The sequence below is a fragment of the Zootermopsis nevadensis genome, unplaced genomic scaffold (assembly GCF_977971745.1).
Source record: "Zootermopsis nevadensis isolate Lab colony 2312 unplaced genomic scaffold, Znev_1.0 Znev_ptg000010l, whole genome shotgun sequence".
Lineage (NCBI taxonomy): Eukaryota > Metazoa > Arthropoda > Insecta > Blattodea > Termopsidae > Zootermopsis > Zootermopsis nevadensis.
The window spans coordinates 18,277,196-18,298,237 of record NW_028259142.1 but is presented as its reverse complement, the minus strand read 5'-3'; the positions used below and the strand labels follow the sequence as shown (position 1 = coordinate 18,298,237).

At 38.7% G+C, this 21,042-nt stretch overlaps 1 protein-coding gene and 1 long non-coding RNA gene across 2 annotated transcripts; one reads left to right on the top strand and one right to left on the bottom strand.

The window, feature by feature from the left end:
- Positions 1–47: 47 nt before the first annotated feature.
- Positions 48–3,723, top strand: LOC147874273 (uncharacterized). The gene is made up of 2 exons (XR_015534599.1): positions 48–603; positions 3,147–3,723. It is a non-coding gene; the product is annotated as an uncharacterized LOC147874273 (long non-coding RNA).
- Trhn (tryptophan hydroxylase) lies at positions 682–14,456 on the bottom strand. Its single transcript, XM_087346684.1, has 12 exons — positions 14,290–14,456; positions 12,321–12,452; positions 11,799–12,018; positions 10,945–11,042; positions 10,196–10,263; positions 8,045–8,095; positions 6,094–6,192; positions 5,845–5,891; positions 4,559–4,694; positions 4,303–4,429; positions 3,029–3,258; positions 682–1,736 (listed from the first exon to the last, which is right to left on the bottom strand). Exons 1-12 carry the CDS (start codon positions 14,386–14,388, stop codon positions 1,484–1,486), a joined length of 1,560 nt encoding a protein of 519 aa, XP_087202810.1. The 5' UTR covers positions 14,389–14,456; the 3' UTR covers positions 682–1,483.
- Positions 14,457–21,042: the final 6,586 nt, after the last annotated feature.

Below are 21,042 nucleotides of genomic sequence, written 5' to 3'. Positions count from 1 at the left end.
CATACGGCCTTCGTGACGTAGTAGCAACACCTATGTCAGTAGACGAACAGTAGTAGCCATCTCGTGAGATATTTCTCAACTATTGTAATAAGTTACATCTACTGACGGTAGATGGTTCGAAACACGCCAGGAATTTAAAAGAGGATCCAATGATACTGTGACGTGTAGCCGTGAGAGCATTAGTTTATAATTGTTGTTTGTTTATAGACATTGTTGCGTTTGGCATTGTTGTATTCGTTTATAATTGTGTCTGTTTATTGACATTGTTGTATTTGTTTATAGCTAAAGTTGCGTTTGGCATTGTTGTGTGTTTATAGACATTGTTGCATTTGTTTAAATGCCGATTGACAAGCGCCTTTGAAGAGTGTGTTGAGGAGAGAGTGTGGAAAGAGCTGAGGTGTGAGTCGGATGTAGAAGTGAGTTGCAAGCGATATGCTGTTGCAGACATTGGTGGCAAGCGATAAGCAATGAGTGTGGAAAGAACAGAGCTGTGAATCGGGCGTAAGAGAAGTGTGTGGTGGAGTCGAGTGAGTGGAGCCAACAACCACTGCTGGGAAATAATGCATCCTGTTCATAAAAAAGTTATCTTGAGCTGACTGGGAAGTAAGGATACTTGAAAATTCAGTGCACATGCTTAAAATAAGAATGTGCATGAAATATTGATGTACAGGAATGTATGGATTTTGTTTATTTAAGATTTATTTTACTTCACCATCAATAGATACAATTATACAGCATATAATGATGTGTTTATTAGTGAAGAATGAATTGGAAAGGATATGGAAGAAAGTGGTAATGGGCCAAATTTAAGGTATTGTCCCAGAACTTACCAGGAGGGACTAACGAAAACAACAAAACCCCTCAGTCAGAAATAGCTGGTCTATGGACCAAGATTTGAATATAGAACTTTGTGGATACAAAGCAGGAGTTCTAAAACTCTGATTGTGACATTTGGCGGAATATCTAGTGTTTGACATTAATTTATGACATACTCATAAGAATCTTACTGTAATGTATGTGCAACCTATGTCCATAATAATGTGATCATAATTTAGTGTGCCTGATGACCTGCATTTGAGTTTTGCCCCTTAATGTTACTTTCTTGGTACCCTGTAGAACTTTCATCTCCACAACTTCTTTAATTTTTTACATTTTATTTAGCTCAGATCCTAGTTTTTCTTTGATGTCAGTACAGGCAAGTAATATTTTTATGTTATGTAACTTTTCTGGTATTTTCCAATTCCAAATTATATCTCTAAAAGTCTAGTAAAATTTCCACAGATTCAGTTCCATTACAATGTATTATTTTTCAGCAGATTTAAGTTATAAAATGGAGGGCACCTCAAATTCATAGCTTTTATTGTTCCTCATGACATGTTATAAATCAAGTGTACGTCTTAGGTTTGAGTAAACATAGTGAGCTTGATACTAATCTCAATGAAGCAATGTGAATTGGCAATTATTTGGTCTGAGGGGGCTACATTCAATGTTTCTCAGTTCCTATGATATCCTCCTCGAGCTGAATGCCAGAATGCAACAGACTGGTAATCCCTTCCACATCAACAGTTTCATCATGATCATGAATCTTACGTAAAGCGTTGCTTACAATACACAAATCACCACGTAGTTCTGATACAAGAGCTGCAATCTTCTGGGAATTGCTGAGTACCTCTATGCTCTGTGTATATGGGTTGTAACGAACTCCAAACGGACGTTGGATGCGGCCAGCATACGCCCTGCAATTTATAAGAGTGATGCAAAAAATATATTAAAATTGACAATTATAATATAGGATTTGATGACAGTTATAACAATTCTTCGATTTAATATAACAAATAAGGTATTCAAGACATCTGTATTCAATGTAGCTTGTTAAAACACACAGTACTTAGAGAGTCCTTTTTATGCTGGATATTTTCATATATTTTATTAGCAAAATTTAATTCCCATTTCTCTAACACCACTGTTCAAAGGAGAGTTGCTGAGTGAGAAAACATGGAAGTGAATGACAGAGAGAAAGTCTGGGAGCAGGGAAACAAGAAAGTGAAAATGGAAGTCCTGAATGATCAAGAAACTGATTACCTGAGTGAGAGAATTAGCAGATGACTGTGTTGAATAGTAAATGATTTGGTGACAGAGCAAGGGAATAAAAGTGTTAGTGAGACAGTAAAGAGATCTTTGCTTTTGTTTTCACCACACAAAGGTTAATTTGACAACTGAAAGTTTATAACATCAAATGTGTGGATGTATCTTCCTTTAGTAACATAAGTAAAATTTCACATTATTACAGGACATATCTTGTTTGGAATACAGAATTCCTTTATATGTAAAGTGATTACACTACCTTCTTCGTCAATTACTTTTGTTTAATTCTGTTTGTATTATGTTTTATTACAAACACTTTCATAGATACAGACGTTTTTCCAATAAGAATGAATGTCAGACATAACAACAGCAAAATTTAAATGCCTGCACAGAATAATTCCAGCTGGCAGACATACTTCAGCCATTTAAAATTTGTGCAGCAAATGTTTAACTGAAACAGATGAAAAGAACACAGTCAACAGTAATTTCTAAGACAGAGGGAGTTGAAATTCCTCTTGAAATTTAATAATTTCCTATTATTGCATACGTGTGCAATTTTTATGAGAGATGGAGCATAAGAAGGATACATCCAAAAATTTAAACCATACAGAAACAAAAATATACACATAAATTTCTTGAAGTGGTGAAAACTTTTTTAAAAAATAGTATTTTTGTAGCCATGCCACAGATTAGGCAGTCAGTCACTAGTTCCTCATAACAGAGGCCTAGGTTCACACCCAGGTCAGTCCATGTGGAATTTCTGATGGACAAAGTGGTGTTGGGACAGGTTTTGTCTGAGTCCTTTGGTTTTTCTTATCAGTATTGCACCATATTTGCATCTGGGCAACTGACAATGGGCCTTTCAGCAACGCAGCTCCACAGAAAGGTAGTCTCATCCAATAACAATTAAATGAACTAGTTTTACTGCTAAATTGCTGCGTACCTCATCTTATCTTTAGCCTCTTCAAATGAGTCTGTATAATAGTAGGCATTCTGGAAGGCTGTAATGATGCAGTCTTCTTGAGAAGTCACTTCAGGATCAAACCGTTTTATTTTCTCAGAAGCCGTCACGGCGTGTCGCAGTTCGGCCACTGAGGACAGTAATCCAGCTCCATACACACGTAACTCGCCTTCTTGTTTGCACAGTCCAAACTCCACAGTGAAGAAGTACAACTACAAACATTAAAATCACTTTACAAGAAACAAAGTAACAGAAAACTGCAAGCATGTGGTGTATAAGGGCACTCTGAACCCTACAAGTGACAGTTATCAAGTAGGAATATTCCGAAGTGTGACAGCTGATTTATTATCAGCTTCATGTTTTGACTTGTATTTCCTGAGAAAGAAGTTGCTCTTATTTAACATTTCATGAATTTGTGCTGCCATTTCCAGAGTTAACTCCATTAGTTATGAGTACATATTTATACCATTACAATAAAGGTAATGCCAGATGATGATAAAGACAACAGATGGACACTGAAAATCAAATAAAAGATCCATTATGAAACAAAAGAAGTTGGTCAGGAACAACAGAATCATTTATGATATTGAACTATTTGCAATTGGAAAACATTATGATGTATTTAAAATAATAAACAATAAAACAGTGGGAGACAATGTCAGTTGCTGAGAAAAATATGTGATGAAAACTCTTGTAATTTCTTCACACCTGTGATGTTTCATTTTAAGATTTTCTTTCTTCTATTTTAAAATGCTAAGGGGAGTATTTGGACCTAAGATGGATAGAGCAGATTATACAGTGGGGACTCCCATTACTTAAACTTCTGAAAATTGTTAGGATTATATCAAGAAGGAGAAGATAGGCAGAACAGTTGCACATAAGGTGAATGATAAGTAGACAAGATTTTGATTTGAAATATCAGAGAATATGACCTGAGAGATCTAGGCATAGGTGGTACAGGATTATTTATGAACAACTGACAGTTATTCAGCAAAGGAAAGGAAAGATAGTTACCTAAAGTGAAATCAAGGGCGACTCTGAAGTTGCTACTGTAACTATAAATGACCTACAGAATGACTTAGGTCCCACATATCCTGACTGAGGGACAATGATACCAATACCAACAGTATAACAAATTGAACAATGGCAGTAGTGCTATCTCAAAATTTATGAATCCATCTTATACAAAATTAGGCAAATAGATAGAAACACTGTAGTTTTCCTTTTACTAATTATAATTATTAGTCAATTCTTACTGTGGCTAGCTTCTGCACATCCTCATCAGTGGCTCCTAGAGAGGCAAGCCCCAGCTCCTGTGAGAACTGTGCAAAGCTTGGGTTAGCCAACAGCGGCATATGTCCCAGCAATTCGTGGCAGCAGTCCCTGCAACACAACATACAGTTAACGTCCATGCCAGCTTCATGCTGAAAACTAAATGGGAAATTATCAGAACGATGTTAAGTGCCATCTACTAGCAGAACAAAAATTACAATTGGACCAATAAATACTTACGGTTCGGGAGTGTAGAATGGATCTGATGAGTGGCGGATGTACTGTGTACAATGGAACACCCTGAAAGCAAGTCCTGATAGGAAGTCTCTAGGAGACAGATAGCCTGCCACAGGACGCAGCTGGAAACCAGTTTTTCCTGATGAAATAAAAATGAAATATAGATATCAGTCAACGAAATTATCAACTTCCAACAGTATTATGTCTTCAGTTGTACACAGAACTATTAAAGCAGCACTGTTTTAATTGCACCAATTGATTGCATATGAAGGCTGAAGTAAAAGGTAAAGTTGTCCCTAGTGTCTAACCACAATGCAGACTTATGCAGATGCAGGAGCAAAGTTACAGCTCCACATATTCTTAACCTCAGTACTGGATGGAGATGAAAGGTCAGCCATTTACCCCTAAAAAATAACCCCAGTACCTATTGAATAGAAGGCTGGGTGGGCTTCAGGACTAATCTCGATATTGTCGCAAAGTGACAAATAATGGCCCGCTCGGAACAGAATCCTGGTCGTCCGGCCCATAGCCTAATCACTATACTAAATTATTATTTTTTATTTAGTGTTCTGTCTGACGACAGGTCCATATGAACAGGATCCTTCCATCCTTTTCTCGGACTGGGACCTGTTCATATACGTTCTTGGCAGATGATCCAGAAGTGGTAAGAAATTAAAATTATATATACGATAAATTGACAGTATATTTAATTCTGGAAATTTGTTATCATTCAGTTCATAATATTTTATATTCCTTCTTCCTGTCTAAGCATTAGAATATTGAACCATACAATGTTAAATCTACCTGCTGTTTTGCATGGGTGTAAAACGTGGTCTCATATTCAGGAAATGAAGATGCTTACGAACAACTGCCAAGGCAGATATCTGAAGCTGAGAGCGTAGGAGTAACTGACCTCTTAAGAAATTTCACGTGTGTGTTTTTCTCATAACGTTATTAGGATTATCAAATTAAAGAAAATGAGATGTGTGGGGCAGAAAACCTTAAGGGAAGGAAACATTTGAGAAACCTAGGCATAGATGGGAGGACAGTGTTAAGTGGATTTTGGAGGCACACGGTGTGACAGTGAGAACTGGATCGAACTGGCAGGCTGATTATGAACACAGAGAAGCAAAGAATTTTGAACCAGCTCTATAATTTTTAATAATTAAAATTATAAATAAATTCAAATCCTATAATGGAAATGTTATCACAATCATCATACGAGTAAATACAATAAAGAGAATATTTGTCCTCTTTTTATAATTGGTATGCAACTGTAACTTACTTACGTTTCAAGAACAAATTAACATCCTGAAGCTGTGGAATGTTATCCTCCCTGTATGAGCAGAAAAACAATGTCTAAAGTTAAAGTAATATAAAAAACTGGAAAGTCCTTAAATACAGAATATTTTCAGCTGTGATAAAATATATAAGCAGCGTCATCTGCTGACCATTTGATCTAATCAGTCTTGCCAATAAGTTTCCATGTATTTCAGAAATTCAGAATATACGAAAATAAAAACGTCACGAACACTCACCTGTATCCACAATATTTGACAAGTTGAGGCCAGTTCTCCAAATACTCCTTGCAGGCATGGGCTACGTACAGCTTATGAAGCTCCGTAAATACTGTTCCCCTAGACACGTTGAGAACAACAGTCAACATTAATCGTGTGTCTGTACTACGTGGTGTAGCGGAAACATATACTTGCATTTGAGAGGTACCCAGTTTGAATCCCAGCGGGTTACCCATTACATTTTTTTGTTGTTTCCGTATTTTCTTTAGATGAATGCCAGAATCGTAACTTCAAACGGGCTACTTTCGCCTCCAAGTCCATTCGACCACAAAATAACTGCATTTTAGAACGGGAATTTCCATTCGTTACCATACAGATACATTCACTACAAAATAAATGTTCTTCAATTCTGTCTCGTATTTCGGAAAAAAAAAATTAAATTGTACAGGATTCAGATAGTTCTTTTTATTCAAATAAGACATATCCCTGAGATGGTAAAGTTGCGTCATATTGTGATATAATGAATATATATTTTAAATCTTGTCCGTCTCATCACAATAAATTCTTATTAAATATTAAAATATTACAATAATTAACATTTTAAAATATTTAAAATATATCAAATGATGTTCTTTATCGAAATATTCGATGATGGTCTGATGTAAATCGAATATTTCGATAAAGAACATCATTTGATATATTTTAAATATTTTAAAATGTTAATTATTGTAATATTTTAATATTTAATAAGAATTTATTGTGATTAGACGGACAAGATTTAAAATATATATTAAAAAATATATATATATAAGACATATCCCGTTAGTCTTAAGATTATTATAGGAGAACTGAGGGGGCAAAGAGACTAGAGAAACTTTTTAAGACGTAGGTACGTTTTTTATATTACGAATTGTCTTCGTTTGTTGAATAACACGTTCTGCGGCCGAAATGCTGTTTCTCGTGATCGCTTCTCTTGGCTATGATTGACTTTGTTATTCTTCCCGTCTCTGGGTCTACTGTCTACGGAGAAAACATCTCACGCAAAAGACGCCTTTATAATACAGACACCTCTACAAATCTTAACTTTGGCACCAGAAGATGGGAAATATTACATAAAACTGTGGAACGTGAGGTGTGCTACACAATGCACCTCACTTCCAACTTCACGTCAATGCGTTTAAATGCGTTTTCACGAAAGTGGATTGGCGACCAAGTTACGGCGTTATCCATAAAGTCTGTATACGATGTGTAGAAAATCAAATATCCCAGAAGAACTGAGTTACGGCTTCATCGTCATACGCTTTATCTAATGCGGTGTAAATATTCTATCATAGCAAAATTTTGGTTAGGCTAGTTAAGTATATATTAAATCTTGTCCGTCTAATCACAATAAATTCTTATTAAATATTAAAATATTACAATAATTAACATTTAAAATATTAAAATATCTTAGGCTAGTTAAGTTTAGTTTTAAAAAATCCTTTTGTTTTGACTCGTATTAAGCGTGTCCCTTTTCACCATGGCAAAGCTGATGCAGGAATGCAGCTACAAATGTAAGCACGGGGGGGGGGGGGGGGGGGGGGAGTGGTGGTCCTCCAGCTTGGGGTTGAGGACAGGGCTAACAAACCCTCAGCGTAAAAAAGTTAAACTTAATTCTAACTTTCAGTTGGAGTCCATTTTCGCGTTACACGAGAAACATAATATGAAGTGTGGACTTAATTATACTGGTATAGAATAAGGTTCAAAGGTGTGATTTTGTGAATACGGAAATGAACCTTCAGGTTCTATAGAAACTGGACATTTTTTGACCGAATGACCATCAGTTTTCCAAAGAAAGCCCAACACTACAGAGTTATATAACACGTTAACAGTCAGAATAACAAATGTACTTGAGTCTAAATGTTAACTATGATTAGTACACGTTCGTACACAAGAATAACTCACATGAATAGAAACAAAATTTTCCACTCACCATGTCCTGATTTCTTCTGATGTGTATTGCACCTTGGGGATAGGCTGCCCGCTGCACACAGAAAGGGAACAATCACACGCTAAGCTAACTGAATCCGATGAATGAATTGGTCCAGTCACTTCAATAGCAAATTCAATTATCAAGAAGTTTCGCTTAAACCGAGAGGACTGGAGCTGTGAAAGATTAGGTTAGGGATGTCCATCCGTATCACACAGACAGAACACGAAGGTTCAAGATTGCTCGCGCTGTATTTAAACGGAAGAGGATTCGCGCAGTTGACGAAAGACGGAATTTTCGAAAACTTTTGATGAAACGTGCCGAAAAGTCAGCCCACCGTATCTCACCCAGTTTCAAACAACATATATAGTTGACTCAGAGTCATAAAAAAACAACAAAAAAGAGATATCAGGCACATACATAAACATTTTATAGAATAAGTGCATAGCATAAAGATTCTCTATTCAGAGCAGAAACTGACAATAAACTGGAATCCAAAACATTAAACATTCATACATTTTACGTGTTCTTTGCATAAACTGCATCCCATCCGCATGTTTCATTTCCGAAACGCCTCGACCGATTTTAATTATACTTTATATTGGTGGTTTACTCTAACATTTTTAGAGCATGTTTAGTTCTGATTCATGTCGGTCCGGCAGGCGTATAACCCCCCCCCCCCCCCCCCGTTCAAATCGAAATAGTTTTATAAAACACCGGCTCATCTTAATATGGACGTAAAACTTGGTCTTTCACGTTTCGGGAAGAACACACACTGAAAAAAGGATGCTGAGGAAAAGAAATGGAATTAAGAGGCATGAAGTGAGAGGGGAGCGAAGAGAAATGTATAATGAGGAGCTCCATAATTTGCATTGTTCACCAAATATTATTAAAATTATGAAATAAAGGAGGGAGAAAATGAAAAATGCGTACAAAATTTTGGTTAACCACTCAGAAGACCTAGTCGTAGATTTAAAAGTAGTATTAAAATGGAACTTGGAGAAATAGGGATATAGGTTGTGGACTGGATTCGTCTGGCACGGGTTCCGCGAAATAAGAGGTGATACTTGACTAGTTCAGTTCTCAAGAAGGACTCTGCTCCAAAGAGTTAGTTCGGTTCATCGTAAAAAATAATTATACCGTTATCTGGTATGTGGATTATCTTCATGGAGATTACTTAATTTTGCAGTCATTAGCAACGAAGTATTTGTGAAACGCAAGTACGTATTGGTATGCACTTTTCAAAGTAAGCGAAATTACAAGAAGAGTGACACTCGAGGACGAGGGACATCCCTGACGTTAGATGGGGCGCACTCCTCAATCAGATCACAATATACCTGATGCTCTCGTTTCCCGTCTTGCTGGGAATTACAGATACAGAACACACTGCACTAAATTTTCGAAGTTGAAGGGCTTGTTGAATAACTCCAAACAGCCCGGCTAAATGTAACGTCTTGTTTCCTAACTTTTAGCTCCTTTTAAATATTTTTTAAGGAAAGAAGGTTCATAATGTCTGTAGGTCTTCGCTTTCATCTGCATATGCGTGTGTGTTACGTCAAATAACTTTCGAACACACTGACCAATTTTAATTAAATTTGGTTTGAACTGATACCACTGGAAAATATCATATATTTATCATTTTTAATTCTCGGAGTATCTGACTGATAACAGAAAATAGAACCAGAAAGTTCAACGGCGATAATGTCACAGCCCGCCACTGGGCACAATACTGAGACAGATCCATCTACCACTGTATCTTTCCGAGTTTCATCTTCTGTCCGTCCACATAACAAACTGCGCTGACTGGACACATTTACACGGCATTTGAAACAGATTTACATTAAAACTCTGATACGAAGATGGCTGTCTTCTGGGTTGTACAGCCATGTCGTCTGGTAGAAGTTTACCAACGTTTCAGAGGTCCTTGTTGCCTCCATCATCAGGGCGACGAGCCACTCATCGCCCTGATGAAACGTTGGTAAATTTCTACGACAACCTCTCCGCCGTGAGAATCTCAAATCTTCTCTTCTGGTATGTTAAGGCATATAGCCTGGTAGAAGTATACAGACGTTTCAGAGGTGTTTGTGCTTCCATAATGATGACGATAAACAAATTTTCGTTGTAATATGAACTTATTATGAACAGTCAACTTACTATTTATATGAATTAGCGATGTCTGAAAATTGTTCGCGTCTCTTGCGATACACCGGGTCCTTGAAGCCCTAGAAACACAACAAATACAAGATTTGGTAAGTAGTACGCCGCACAGACAACGGACGTTCAGCGGCGCAGCGTTGCAGAAACCCGGCTTCGGAAAGGAACATCAAAGCCTATTCTTTGAACTTATTATTTTGTAGATCAAACTCAGATTTTTACGTCTTTAGACAAGAGACGGAAATACAAAAAAAAAAAAAAAAAAAAAAAAAAAAAAAAATATATATATATATATATATAAAATGAACAGACGCAAGAACTTCCCCGAGGCTAATTATAATTTTTATTGTCGTTCCCAAATATTTTAACTGCTATGTTTCAAAGAAGTTTTCAGTTGACTTTGTTTCATGATTTCGTCCTGCATTCTGGCCACGAGACATGAAAATATACTATAGGCCTACTTAATTTTTTCCTACGTTTAATTCTAGATCAGCCTCCGTAGTAACGCCAAACTGATCGTTCCTGCTTTAAGGTATTTATGTTTTCGCTCCATTGACTGATGTCATTAGCACTGACCTTCCTAATTACTTTCGAAAGGCAAATTGAGACACAGTGGTAATAAAGCATTTCCTTGCCTCACAGAATTCTAAATATGACATGCAACATCCTGTACAAGCCCATCGCCCTTTGAAACTCCATCCTCTACAATAAACGTTCTCGTGCATGCTGATGGGGGCAATTGCACTCACCGGGTGTTCAGCGTCCAGCTCAGAGCCGTACATGAGGACACGCTGGGCGTTGTCCAGATCAGAAATCTTGCGCGGAAACCACGGCATCTCACCGAAATCTGAAGAGAAGGAAACAAGTTCCGGGTTTGACTATAAATACCAGAACTCCAATAAACAGGTCTAATGTGTCGCAAACGTACGTACAGAACTACGGCATATCGTCGAAATCCGAAGACAAACAAATACATTCTGGCTGAAGGCGCTTCTTTCAAACACCTAATCTGAATACGGGTCCTAGAAAATACACAATCTCAACGGAGATTTCGCGTTCTCCCGTGACTTTGGGTGCAGGCACTGGTCCCTCCAGCTTCCTCGCAGCTTTGATCCTAGTCTGACCCCTGCATTAATAACACTTTCGGGTAAGATAAACACGATTATAATTCCCAGTTAAATTACATAACATAATGGGATGCCAGCTGGAGGCCCCCAGAATTCGATTTCCAGTAGAAACTTCCGAAATTTTCTCTTTACCAATGAGACCACAAGAAACCTGGAGTCTAACAACCTCTTATCCGATGAATAAATGGCGGGTGAATGAATCTAACTGCTCACTTCCACCTAATGATGTAGTGAAAAATTACAATTTTATAAGATTCGTATACCACTTCCGCATATTTTCACAGAGTTACGACTTCTGTTACCAAAAATCCCCTGACAGTTGTTGCTTTAACTTCTAAGAGGTGACGACATTCGCTTGTTTCACTTATATTTCTTCCAGCACTTCATAGCAGACCAGATTAGATGTTCGGTGCTTCTAAATGAGACGCCTTTATGGGGAATGGGCAAGGGCTAACTGGGGCTCAGCTCGAACTCACCGAAACTTGCGGCAGCCGAGAGCGGCGTTGGTGGCAGAGGCGGCAGATCGGCGCCGTCCTCGTACTGAGCCAGGTTGATGGCCGACACCTCGCGACGCAGCAGACTCACCAGCTGTTCCATCCGCTTGTTGTCGCACTGTACGTCCACCAGGATCTCGAACTCGGACTGCCGTCGGTTGGAGCGTCTCGACTCGATATGAAGCACATTCACTCCCAAGTCCTACGGATAACGGTACCATAACCTCTGGCCAACGTTCATGGGATATCAAATCACAAAAGAAGTTCAATCTGGGATTGATCACTCCGAACTTCTCGAACCCACTTGCAGGAGTAACAAATGTGTAGTGTGCGTACTAGAGTCATCAAAACTAAAAATAATTCATACTTTTTCTCATTAAACTTAATTTCTCTGAGCAGTGTTTGACACAGCAAAATCTGGAATTATTATTAATAACGTTAAGACTAATTAGCCATCATTAATATGCATATAAGTGTAATGCAGTAAATGACAATTTGCCTTACCTGGAAAACCTGAAGAGCGCGTGCCAGCCCGCCGACCTGGTTCTTGAGGGAGAACACCACGGAGTTGTGGGGATCCTTGCTGTCATCAGAAAACTCACGAGGTTTCACAGAACCAGAAGCGTGCCCTTCAGCCTGTATCGAGAAACACAGTAACATTAGCACAACTCTTCCATCACAGGCTATATACAGAGAGTCCCACGTAACTCGGAACCAGCATGCGACGGCAATGTACTGCGTTGAGACTGGCCCATTTTCCGGCAGTTCGCTCGCTGTTGCTGCGGCATGCTGTCATGGCAGGTTCCACGTTAAGTGGGACGCCTTATACTAAGGAGACGGTAATTTCGCCACATCGAGAATGTTACAGTAAAAGAATGCTGATTTCGAGGAAAGTTATATTTTGTGTGATGTACAACTGTTTTTAACTATAAGACGTATTTGTGTGTTCTCTGCACGAGGCGCATCAAACTAATCCTGTCTGACCATCCAACCATCTAACCATCTGCGTGTTCTAACATCCAAACTACCGAACACATTTCGATTACTCGAAACTGGTACGTTCGAAGTTCTTCAGCGATTTTTACATGTACCGGTAAAATAAAAATTATATTTTGCATAAAGTTAACATCGAAAATAAAGGTATTCTAAGAAGTATCGCAGTACGAATCATCTGTACACAAACATAAAATATGGATTTAGTTAAAATTTAAGTTACAACTCATATTTTGAAGCATTTTTCGACATGGTGAATATGTATACGTTGGGCGGACAATATACAAGGACACATCGTGTCTGTTTCTGTAAATAGTTTTGTAATAATATATTTGTAAAGCCATCGAAGCGATAATTGACATCCGTTTGTTTTATTTCTGTTGTTAAAGAAAGTATATTAGCTACGTATTTCGTTAGCTATTGATTTTGCTTGTGAAATTATCCTATTTAGTAGTTGGAACGTGGCCGGACAAAGATAAGCTGTAACAGGCAAATCCAGGCAGCCTACCGCTGTGATGTCAATACTGAATTTAGATACTTCATTCACTGAATAAGGAACATAACACATGATGACTTTTAGCCTCGCTATGTCGGGAAAATCCGTCCTTCAGTCAGCCAGTGAATTAGCGAGTTCGACTACACCACGCTATCGGTCACAGGTCTTCCTTGACGAGTTTATATTTGCTTGACTGGTCGAAACACTAACTGCTTTCACGTAACCAAGAGGTCTGTCAGGGTGTTCATAAAAGCCCACCATCGGATCCTGCAAGGACACTACACCTTAAATTTATATTTCTGTAAGATCTAATATCACAGTATTATCTATTCCTTGATCTGACAAGAGGTTTCTTCGACCGGGTACTTCCAACTGAATTGTTATGTTAATTCCTTCTTTCTCTACGTGTGCTATAACTTAGCCCATTTAATCCTTCTTGATTTAGTTACCCTAACAACGACAGGTAGAGATTTTAAACTATGCTCCTCATTAACAAATTTCTCCCCTTTGTCTCTTGTTACTTCAACTTCATCTTTGTTCTCAAACACCCTCAATCAATGTTCGAACTTATATAATAATTTATTAATAAAATATAATTTGATTCAATTTAAACAAATGCACGTAATACCATCACTTCACACAAAATCCCAAACAAATTTTCAGATATTTCCTAAAATACTGACTAAACCGAAACACGTTCGTGACAATAATTTATTTTTTAAAACGAACATTTTAAGTATTCACATTTTGTTTGTATAACGAACTGATTACGAGGTAATAACGTCAAATACTGAAACGGACGAAAATAATATATTTGTGTTACGCTATGCCTTTCGGTAAGGTACATTTTAAAATATATGTTCCGACGCGCCGAGCATAGAATTCTTATAAACACGTCCACAACAAAATTATATTTTGAATCGTACGAGACAGGAACATCTTAAATTCATGTCCGTTGGGCAAGTCCGAAGCCCGTATACGCACCTGGGGGGGCGCTGAGCGTCGTGACCCGTCTTTCAGTGCCCACTCCTCTCCAGTGCGATACAACCACAAGCCCAGAAGTCCCTTGCCGGAGGCACTCATGGCTACCTGTTGCTGCTGCCACTGTAACGACGCTGTAGTGACGCTCTGCCTGCAGAGACCGCGGTAATAAACTAGAAACGCGACGCTCCGCGCTGTTCAGCACGTCCATTGGCTGCAACACTCGCGGTCCCATTGGCTGGCAGCCACGCTGCGTATTCACCTTTCTCTCCATCTTCAGCTTTCACCCACATTTCTCCCTTAACATTCCTGTTTGTTAATCTTCTTTGTTTACGAGACTTCATCAACTGTTGAGGTTAAGACAGATATTAAAATCGCATATTCTTATTCGAGAAGTCCTGATTTTTATTCTCGGCCTGGAGGATGGGAATCTTGACAGAATTTCGCGGTTTCCCTCAGACCCCTCAGACGTGTTTCACGTTCATTAACGATGCGGTCCATGCTGGAATTTTATGAATTTTACTGTATATTTAATCATGCGTGTAGCTGTAATCGTTATTGACTTGTGTGACGTTTTGAGATATATTTATCCTTTGACTTATAACATCCCCCAGTTGCAATTTATTTCGTTTCAGTTTTAAAACTGTTGAACTCAATTTGACATTGGACTAGAACGTAATTTTCCGACTGTCCCACAGATGACCCACATTTAAAGTTACCTTATTTGAACATGTGACAAATAATCTGAACTTCTATTTTTTTTTATTTTATGTTGAGGTTACCGGATTATGGGGCCATGTACGCACTATATCGGACCTCGCCTCACGCGACAGTGAATCTGATGAAAATGACAACCTGTCGCAGTTAGTTCAGTTGCAAAATAACAGGAACGTTGAACCATACGCAATCCTACACTAAAGTAGGCGGCATGGATAACTAGCCAGTTCTCTCAAGTTAAGTTTCATGAAATATTTATACCCTGAATTTCCATACCTCCAACTCTTCTCTACACTTCGGTTTTCATTACACTTCTGTCACTTTAATGATCTCTTTTACGGCATTTATTTGTTTTATATCCTAACAGAAACGGTACATAAAGACAATTTAGTCATTGGCTTAGAAAAGCCTGTGATCTGAATACGTCAAGGACTGGGCTAAAAGCTAAACCATTAACTCTTTCATTTCTGAGATTTTAAGCAGAAAGATATTATTTTGCGCTACATATGATTAACTCAGATTTCCAAGGGAATATATTATAGGTTTCTTTACGCTGATAATGAACTACACCGAAGATATACGGGAACGAAGCATCAGTTTCAAAGTGATAACTTACATTTCGTTCGTAACATGAAAAGTATTAACATCACATTTATGATTTTATATTAAAATTAAGTATTATTTAGTTTATGTTATGTTATTTTGGAAAAATTTCTCCTGAACCTTTGTGTGACTATTTCTTTACACATGTACTTAACTGACCGCGGAGAAAAATTAAAATTACGATTCCTAATTTTCGTAAACATACCCTGCATTCTTCCGGCATTACTGGTGTCTAAATTTTGAAGAAAAAATTGTATTAGTAAGATTTGATACAGTCTATAACACTACTATAATGCACGTCATAAACATTATGAACCCTAAAAATAGTTTGGTGCGTTCCAAGAATATTAACATTTTGCATTATAACACTTTACAAAAATTATTTTTTAATGGAACAAATTGTAATCAATTTGGAGCCGCCTCTCGGGTCTGCATTCACTTAGATTCATTTTCGTGCCATTTAATAATGCTGTTTCAACTTCAGAGGTCACACAGCCTACTGTCAGATGATATGGGAAAATGATCATAAATGCTGAGTTGGTATGAATTCGTAAATGGGCTGTCGCGGCCTATTTTAAAATACGACATCGTCATTCACCGGTAACTGCGGAATATCACAAATTAAAAACGGTCTGGATAGCCCGTTTTGCCACCGAGACTCAAACCGGGTACCTAGCCAATACGAAACTTAAAACGTTAGCGGTAAATCAGTCTGTGTGGTCGTCCACTTCGAAACGGAGCACAATCACGTTGTAAGAAAATGCATAATTTCTCTTCTGTGTACTGAGACTGTGCGAGAGGCCGGCTGAGCATACAAGGAGCTGCTACGAGGGTTGTAGGTAATTATTTGCACCCGACTGTGCCAAGATGATCGAAGGAAACACAGACTTTAATTTAAAAATTAAATTTCGTTCAAAGTTTGATCACAGACCGACGCAGCTTTGATCGAAATTGTTTAATATGTTAATTTAAAAAAGAATCATTTGTAGTCACCGCTGTGTATTGTTCCAATACCATCTACACATAATCGAGGTGTTGATCATACTCTCAGCCAATTGACACAAATAAAATGACAATGTAGCAGATAATCACCATCACAATAATCCTCTCTATGTTTCTCTTCTTATTATCCACAGTCTACCACCCCCCCCCCCGTCTTCCCATTCTTCTCCTTCCTTATTCCCCATTTATTTCTATCTGTCTCCTATTTTGACGTAAATACGTCTATATTTTAGGGTCAGTGTCATAATACCTTACCTTACCTTACATTACATTCACCTACCACAGACCCATCTTAAGCGTAACTAATTTAAGTTAAATAAGCAATGTCTTAATCAAACTTTACTCAATTGTAAAGCATGTATAAAGGAAATATTTAGAATAAAGCCAATATATAAACTTCCTTTCCGTATAGACGTATTTACGTCAAATTCTCCGGAACCGTCGTTCCACTGACAACTTTTTCCTTCGATTTTCGTGAATCAGGTATTACACAAACACCATAAAGAATACCACAGAAGTTATATCAGATGGTAGTAGGCAAATCGATATAGGAAGAAAAACAGTGAACGTTCGGTATATGCTCTTGTCTAGCCACCAGACTAAGAAATCCTTCGCAAATGTTACAGAGTTCATACAACGACGCTCATTCGACGTCATATAACCCATAGAATTGAGACAGTGACATTAAACAAACAACACAAACATTCAGGCACGAAACAGTAGAATAAAAGCTACTGATATAATCGATAGACAATCAAATCAAAAAAGTTCGAGGGATATAAAACTTCAGCTGCAAGACAAACCCGTGTTAACAGGTGGCATTGGGTTGCCACCCCAGTTGAATGTTAAACACTTCTTGAGGCCTAGGAGATTGGCTGCTATATCAGGGAGTTGAAAGGAGGCGGCGGTCGTGAATTAGATAAAAATAGTAACGATGAGGGAGCAGGTTACCTAAGTAGTCAGGTCACTGCATCCTCAAGTTCTGTGCTGACGTCAGCAGTACACACTAACCCATCTTCCTTGTTACTATAAACGAAAGGGATCACGAAATAAAGAAAATAGGAGAGAAAAATACTTCGTACGCGATACTGCGACCCACATTCACAGTACACAGTAAGCAGATAAGTTATCGGGTGTTACAAGCTGAAAACCTAGTTCACATTGAGCTGACGGTTGTAGCTAAAACATACGGAATTCTAAGACAACTACTAGTTATAATAAAGTAAAAGTTTGTCCCACTATACGCCATGTAGGCGTTTGGGGTGAGAGGAGGTATAGCTCCTCTCTTCCTTGACCTCGGCACTAGATGGGGGTGAGTGGCCAGCATCACGCCCCGGCCGGCTTTACCCCCGGGAAAGGACCCCGGTACCCATTGTAGAGGAGGCTGGGTGGGCCCCAGAGCCGGTCTGGACGCAGAGGCTAGAGGAAAAATCCTCTGCCCCCGTCGGGGATCGAACCCCGGTCGTCCAGCCCGTAGCTAGTCACTATACTGACTGAGATATCCCGGCTCATACTAGTCATAATGTAATGTTTAAATTCTCTCATTTCTAGCCTAGGCGAAATGTGTCAGAAAAGAATCCTGATGAACAATGACAATAATAATGATGTCTTATGTGTATATCACGCCACGGTGGTCTAGCGGTTAGAACGCTGGCCTTGTAATCCTGGGGTCTCGGGTTCGATTCCCGGCGGTGCCCGAATTTATAACTTGTGTTGGGCAAGGCCGTGGTCTAGGCAACACGGAGTTTTCCTCCGGGGGCTTCCCCGGTTTCTCCGTGGCATCCCAACAATTACTCCATTCACACACAGAAGAAGGCAATGGCAAACCACTTCTGGATCATCTGCCAAGATCGTATATGAACAGGTCCCAGTCCGAGAAAAGGATGGAAGGATCCTGTTCATATGGACCTGTCGTCAGACTGAACACTAATAATAAAAAAAATGTGTATATCATCGATAACAATGTTCATGTGCAGCTTAATTTATGGGCCACTGAACATAAACTTCACACATATGGGACAAGAAAACACAGTAATTAATGACCCGTAAACATCTGTATACTGAAATAACTTTCGAGCCGACTTCTAGCTAAAGCATCAGACTTTTCGACTAAAGTATTTATTACTTGTTTATGAACACGCCAAATGTTATGGATAATTAACTGTGACATGTCCCAAGAAGATTTATGGTTGTGTTCAAAAGGATATAACAACTGATGCACAATTTTAAACGTACTCGGTTCTGCGAATACATTACAATTATAAAAATCAATGAAAATATTTAACACATCAGAACATTATAAATAGGAAATCATATTTGACGTATTTCACATACTACTTTTTTGTTGTTGTCAGAATACGAAAGAAATTATCTAAGATTTGAAGCGTCGTTTTAAACTGAACGCATACGAACTCAAGCAAAGACATTACTCAATTTACATACAAATTCTTAATCCCATTGTCTTTTCCCACTCTGTTCACAAGAGCCCAATTTAAACATTATCCTCCTACCAACACGTAAAATTCCGAGCGATCTCTGCTCTTCACCTCTGCAATCAAAATTGCATATGCATTTCTCGTTACTCCGAACTCACCGATCAGAATAATCGATTTATTATCGACGCTGTTTCACCAGCACATGAATAATGATACAGAAACGCAATCATGAATTATGAGCACGGAGATATTTGGAAATATTCGATCGTGGCCTATTTAAAGGTAATAAGTAAAACTAAGAAATATTCTGAAGGGCAGTCGGTAAAAGCCGAGTTTCGAACCTGGTACCTCCCTAATATGAATATATCGTAGAGATCTCTCCTTGTCTACTACAAAAGTTTTGACTCTTCAAATTATGGATACACCAGCCATTAGATTAGCTGACAGGCATCTTTACGACCAAATTCTTTCTGACGTGATTCAAGAATGTTTATCCACGTGACTTTATCCTAAATGCAAAGTTTGGATTTTCACACGTCACAAGTAAAGAAATGACAAAGTTTTCCGGATCTTTTCTGCCACTAAGAAAGATAAATAATAGGACTTGGCGATTTCCAATCTCGATCTTTACCTCCTCTTTCTTTCCTCGCTGGTTTTGTGTAGAGAGAAACTAGATGCAGCACATTAAGAACAATGCAATTCCTCCCCCGCGCGTTCTCCGTTCTCGAGAACGAACACCGTATCAATTACTCCAGAGATAAAGCGGACTGGTGTGAAGTATAGACAGACAGACAGACAGACGACCGACGCTGGGCGCATACATTTGTTACGCTTACTTAACAAAAACTGTAGAAAAGGAATGCTTTTTGGAAGGAACGTTTATTTTACTCCGAAACAGTTAAACGGATTTTGATAAAATTTGTCGACATTGGTCTTCCGGGTTGTAACGCCGTTGGACTTGCAGGTACATATAAAAGTTTCGAAAATACATCTTGAGGGTTGGAGATACGAGCATCTACCTACGACCATACAACCCAGAAGGCCAACACCGACATCTTCACGGCCGTTCATGTTATTAGGGCGATGGAATATACACGTTGTAGAAGGATAGGAGAGTCAGGGTAAGTAGAGCGGAAAACAGGTATGAGACCTTTCGGTAGCCCAGGCAGAGACAAAATTATATTAAAATAGCGTGTAAGGGTCTGAATTGGATTAAACTGGCTCAGAAGACGTTAATGAACCGTCTGGTCCAATAAAAAAAGGCTGGGAATTTTTCCACAACGTAAGCGACTGTCAGCTTCTCGTAAAGTACTCTACTGCATGGAGTTGGCATGACCTTATGCTCCCGTACAATTATGATACATATGTTCGCCTATCAAAGGATTCAGTATAGCGGTACATCCCCATACGTAATTTCCCTGCTTTCGTGGACAGAGTGGACAGCTCGGCTTCCTGGCATTGGCGAGGCTTATCAGCCTCAAAGCAAAGGCGCGGATTATCATTGCTACAGTGACTCTCAAGGTTTACTTGTTCTGAATATCTGTCTGTCCATGACAAGCTTCTGTCGTTAAGTGCGGGCACCGGAAAAGCGAGACCTTCCATACCGATTCAGCCCCACAACCTTCACATTCTACATAAAACTTTTTGACATGCAGATAAAAAAGACTAACCAGAAGGATGTTGCAGTCGGGGACTTATATTCGGGAGACACCAGGTCCGAATTTTGGTGTTTGGTCTTTTCATCAGTGTCTACAGGCGAATGCTGAAATAGCGCCCTGAAATATGCCATGGACCGCCCATCATTAATGAACATCTTAGCAGTTAAAACAGTGTCGTTTAACAAACCAACGTTACTTAGTCTATTTACTTGATACGGGATCTAACTCGAAGAGTGGCTGGTCGATTTTCATAAAAAAATATTCAGCATTTGCTTGGCTGGACTGAATAAATCCAGCAACATTCTCATGGTAACTCTCGCCATCATCTGTGTGTGCTGTTT

What these genes read in the sequence shown, in the direction of transcription:
- Trhn (XM_087346684.1), bottom strand. Translation starts at nt 14,388, where the DNA reads ATGAGTGCCTCCGGCAAGGGACTTCTGGGCTTGTGGTTGTATCGCACT. An exon ending in CCATTCTACACTCCCGAACC is followed by an intron (nt 4,430 to 4,558) that starts GTAAGTATTTAT and finishes GTTGTGTTGCAG; the next exon opens with GGACTGCTGCCACGAATTGC. An exon ending in ATGTGCAGAAGCTAGCCACA is followed by an intron (nt 3,259 to 4,302) that starts GTAAGAATTGAC and finishes TAATGTTTGTAG; the next exon opens with TTGTACTTCTTCACTGTGGA.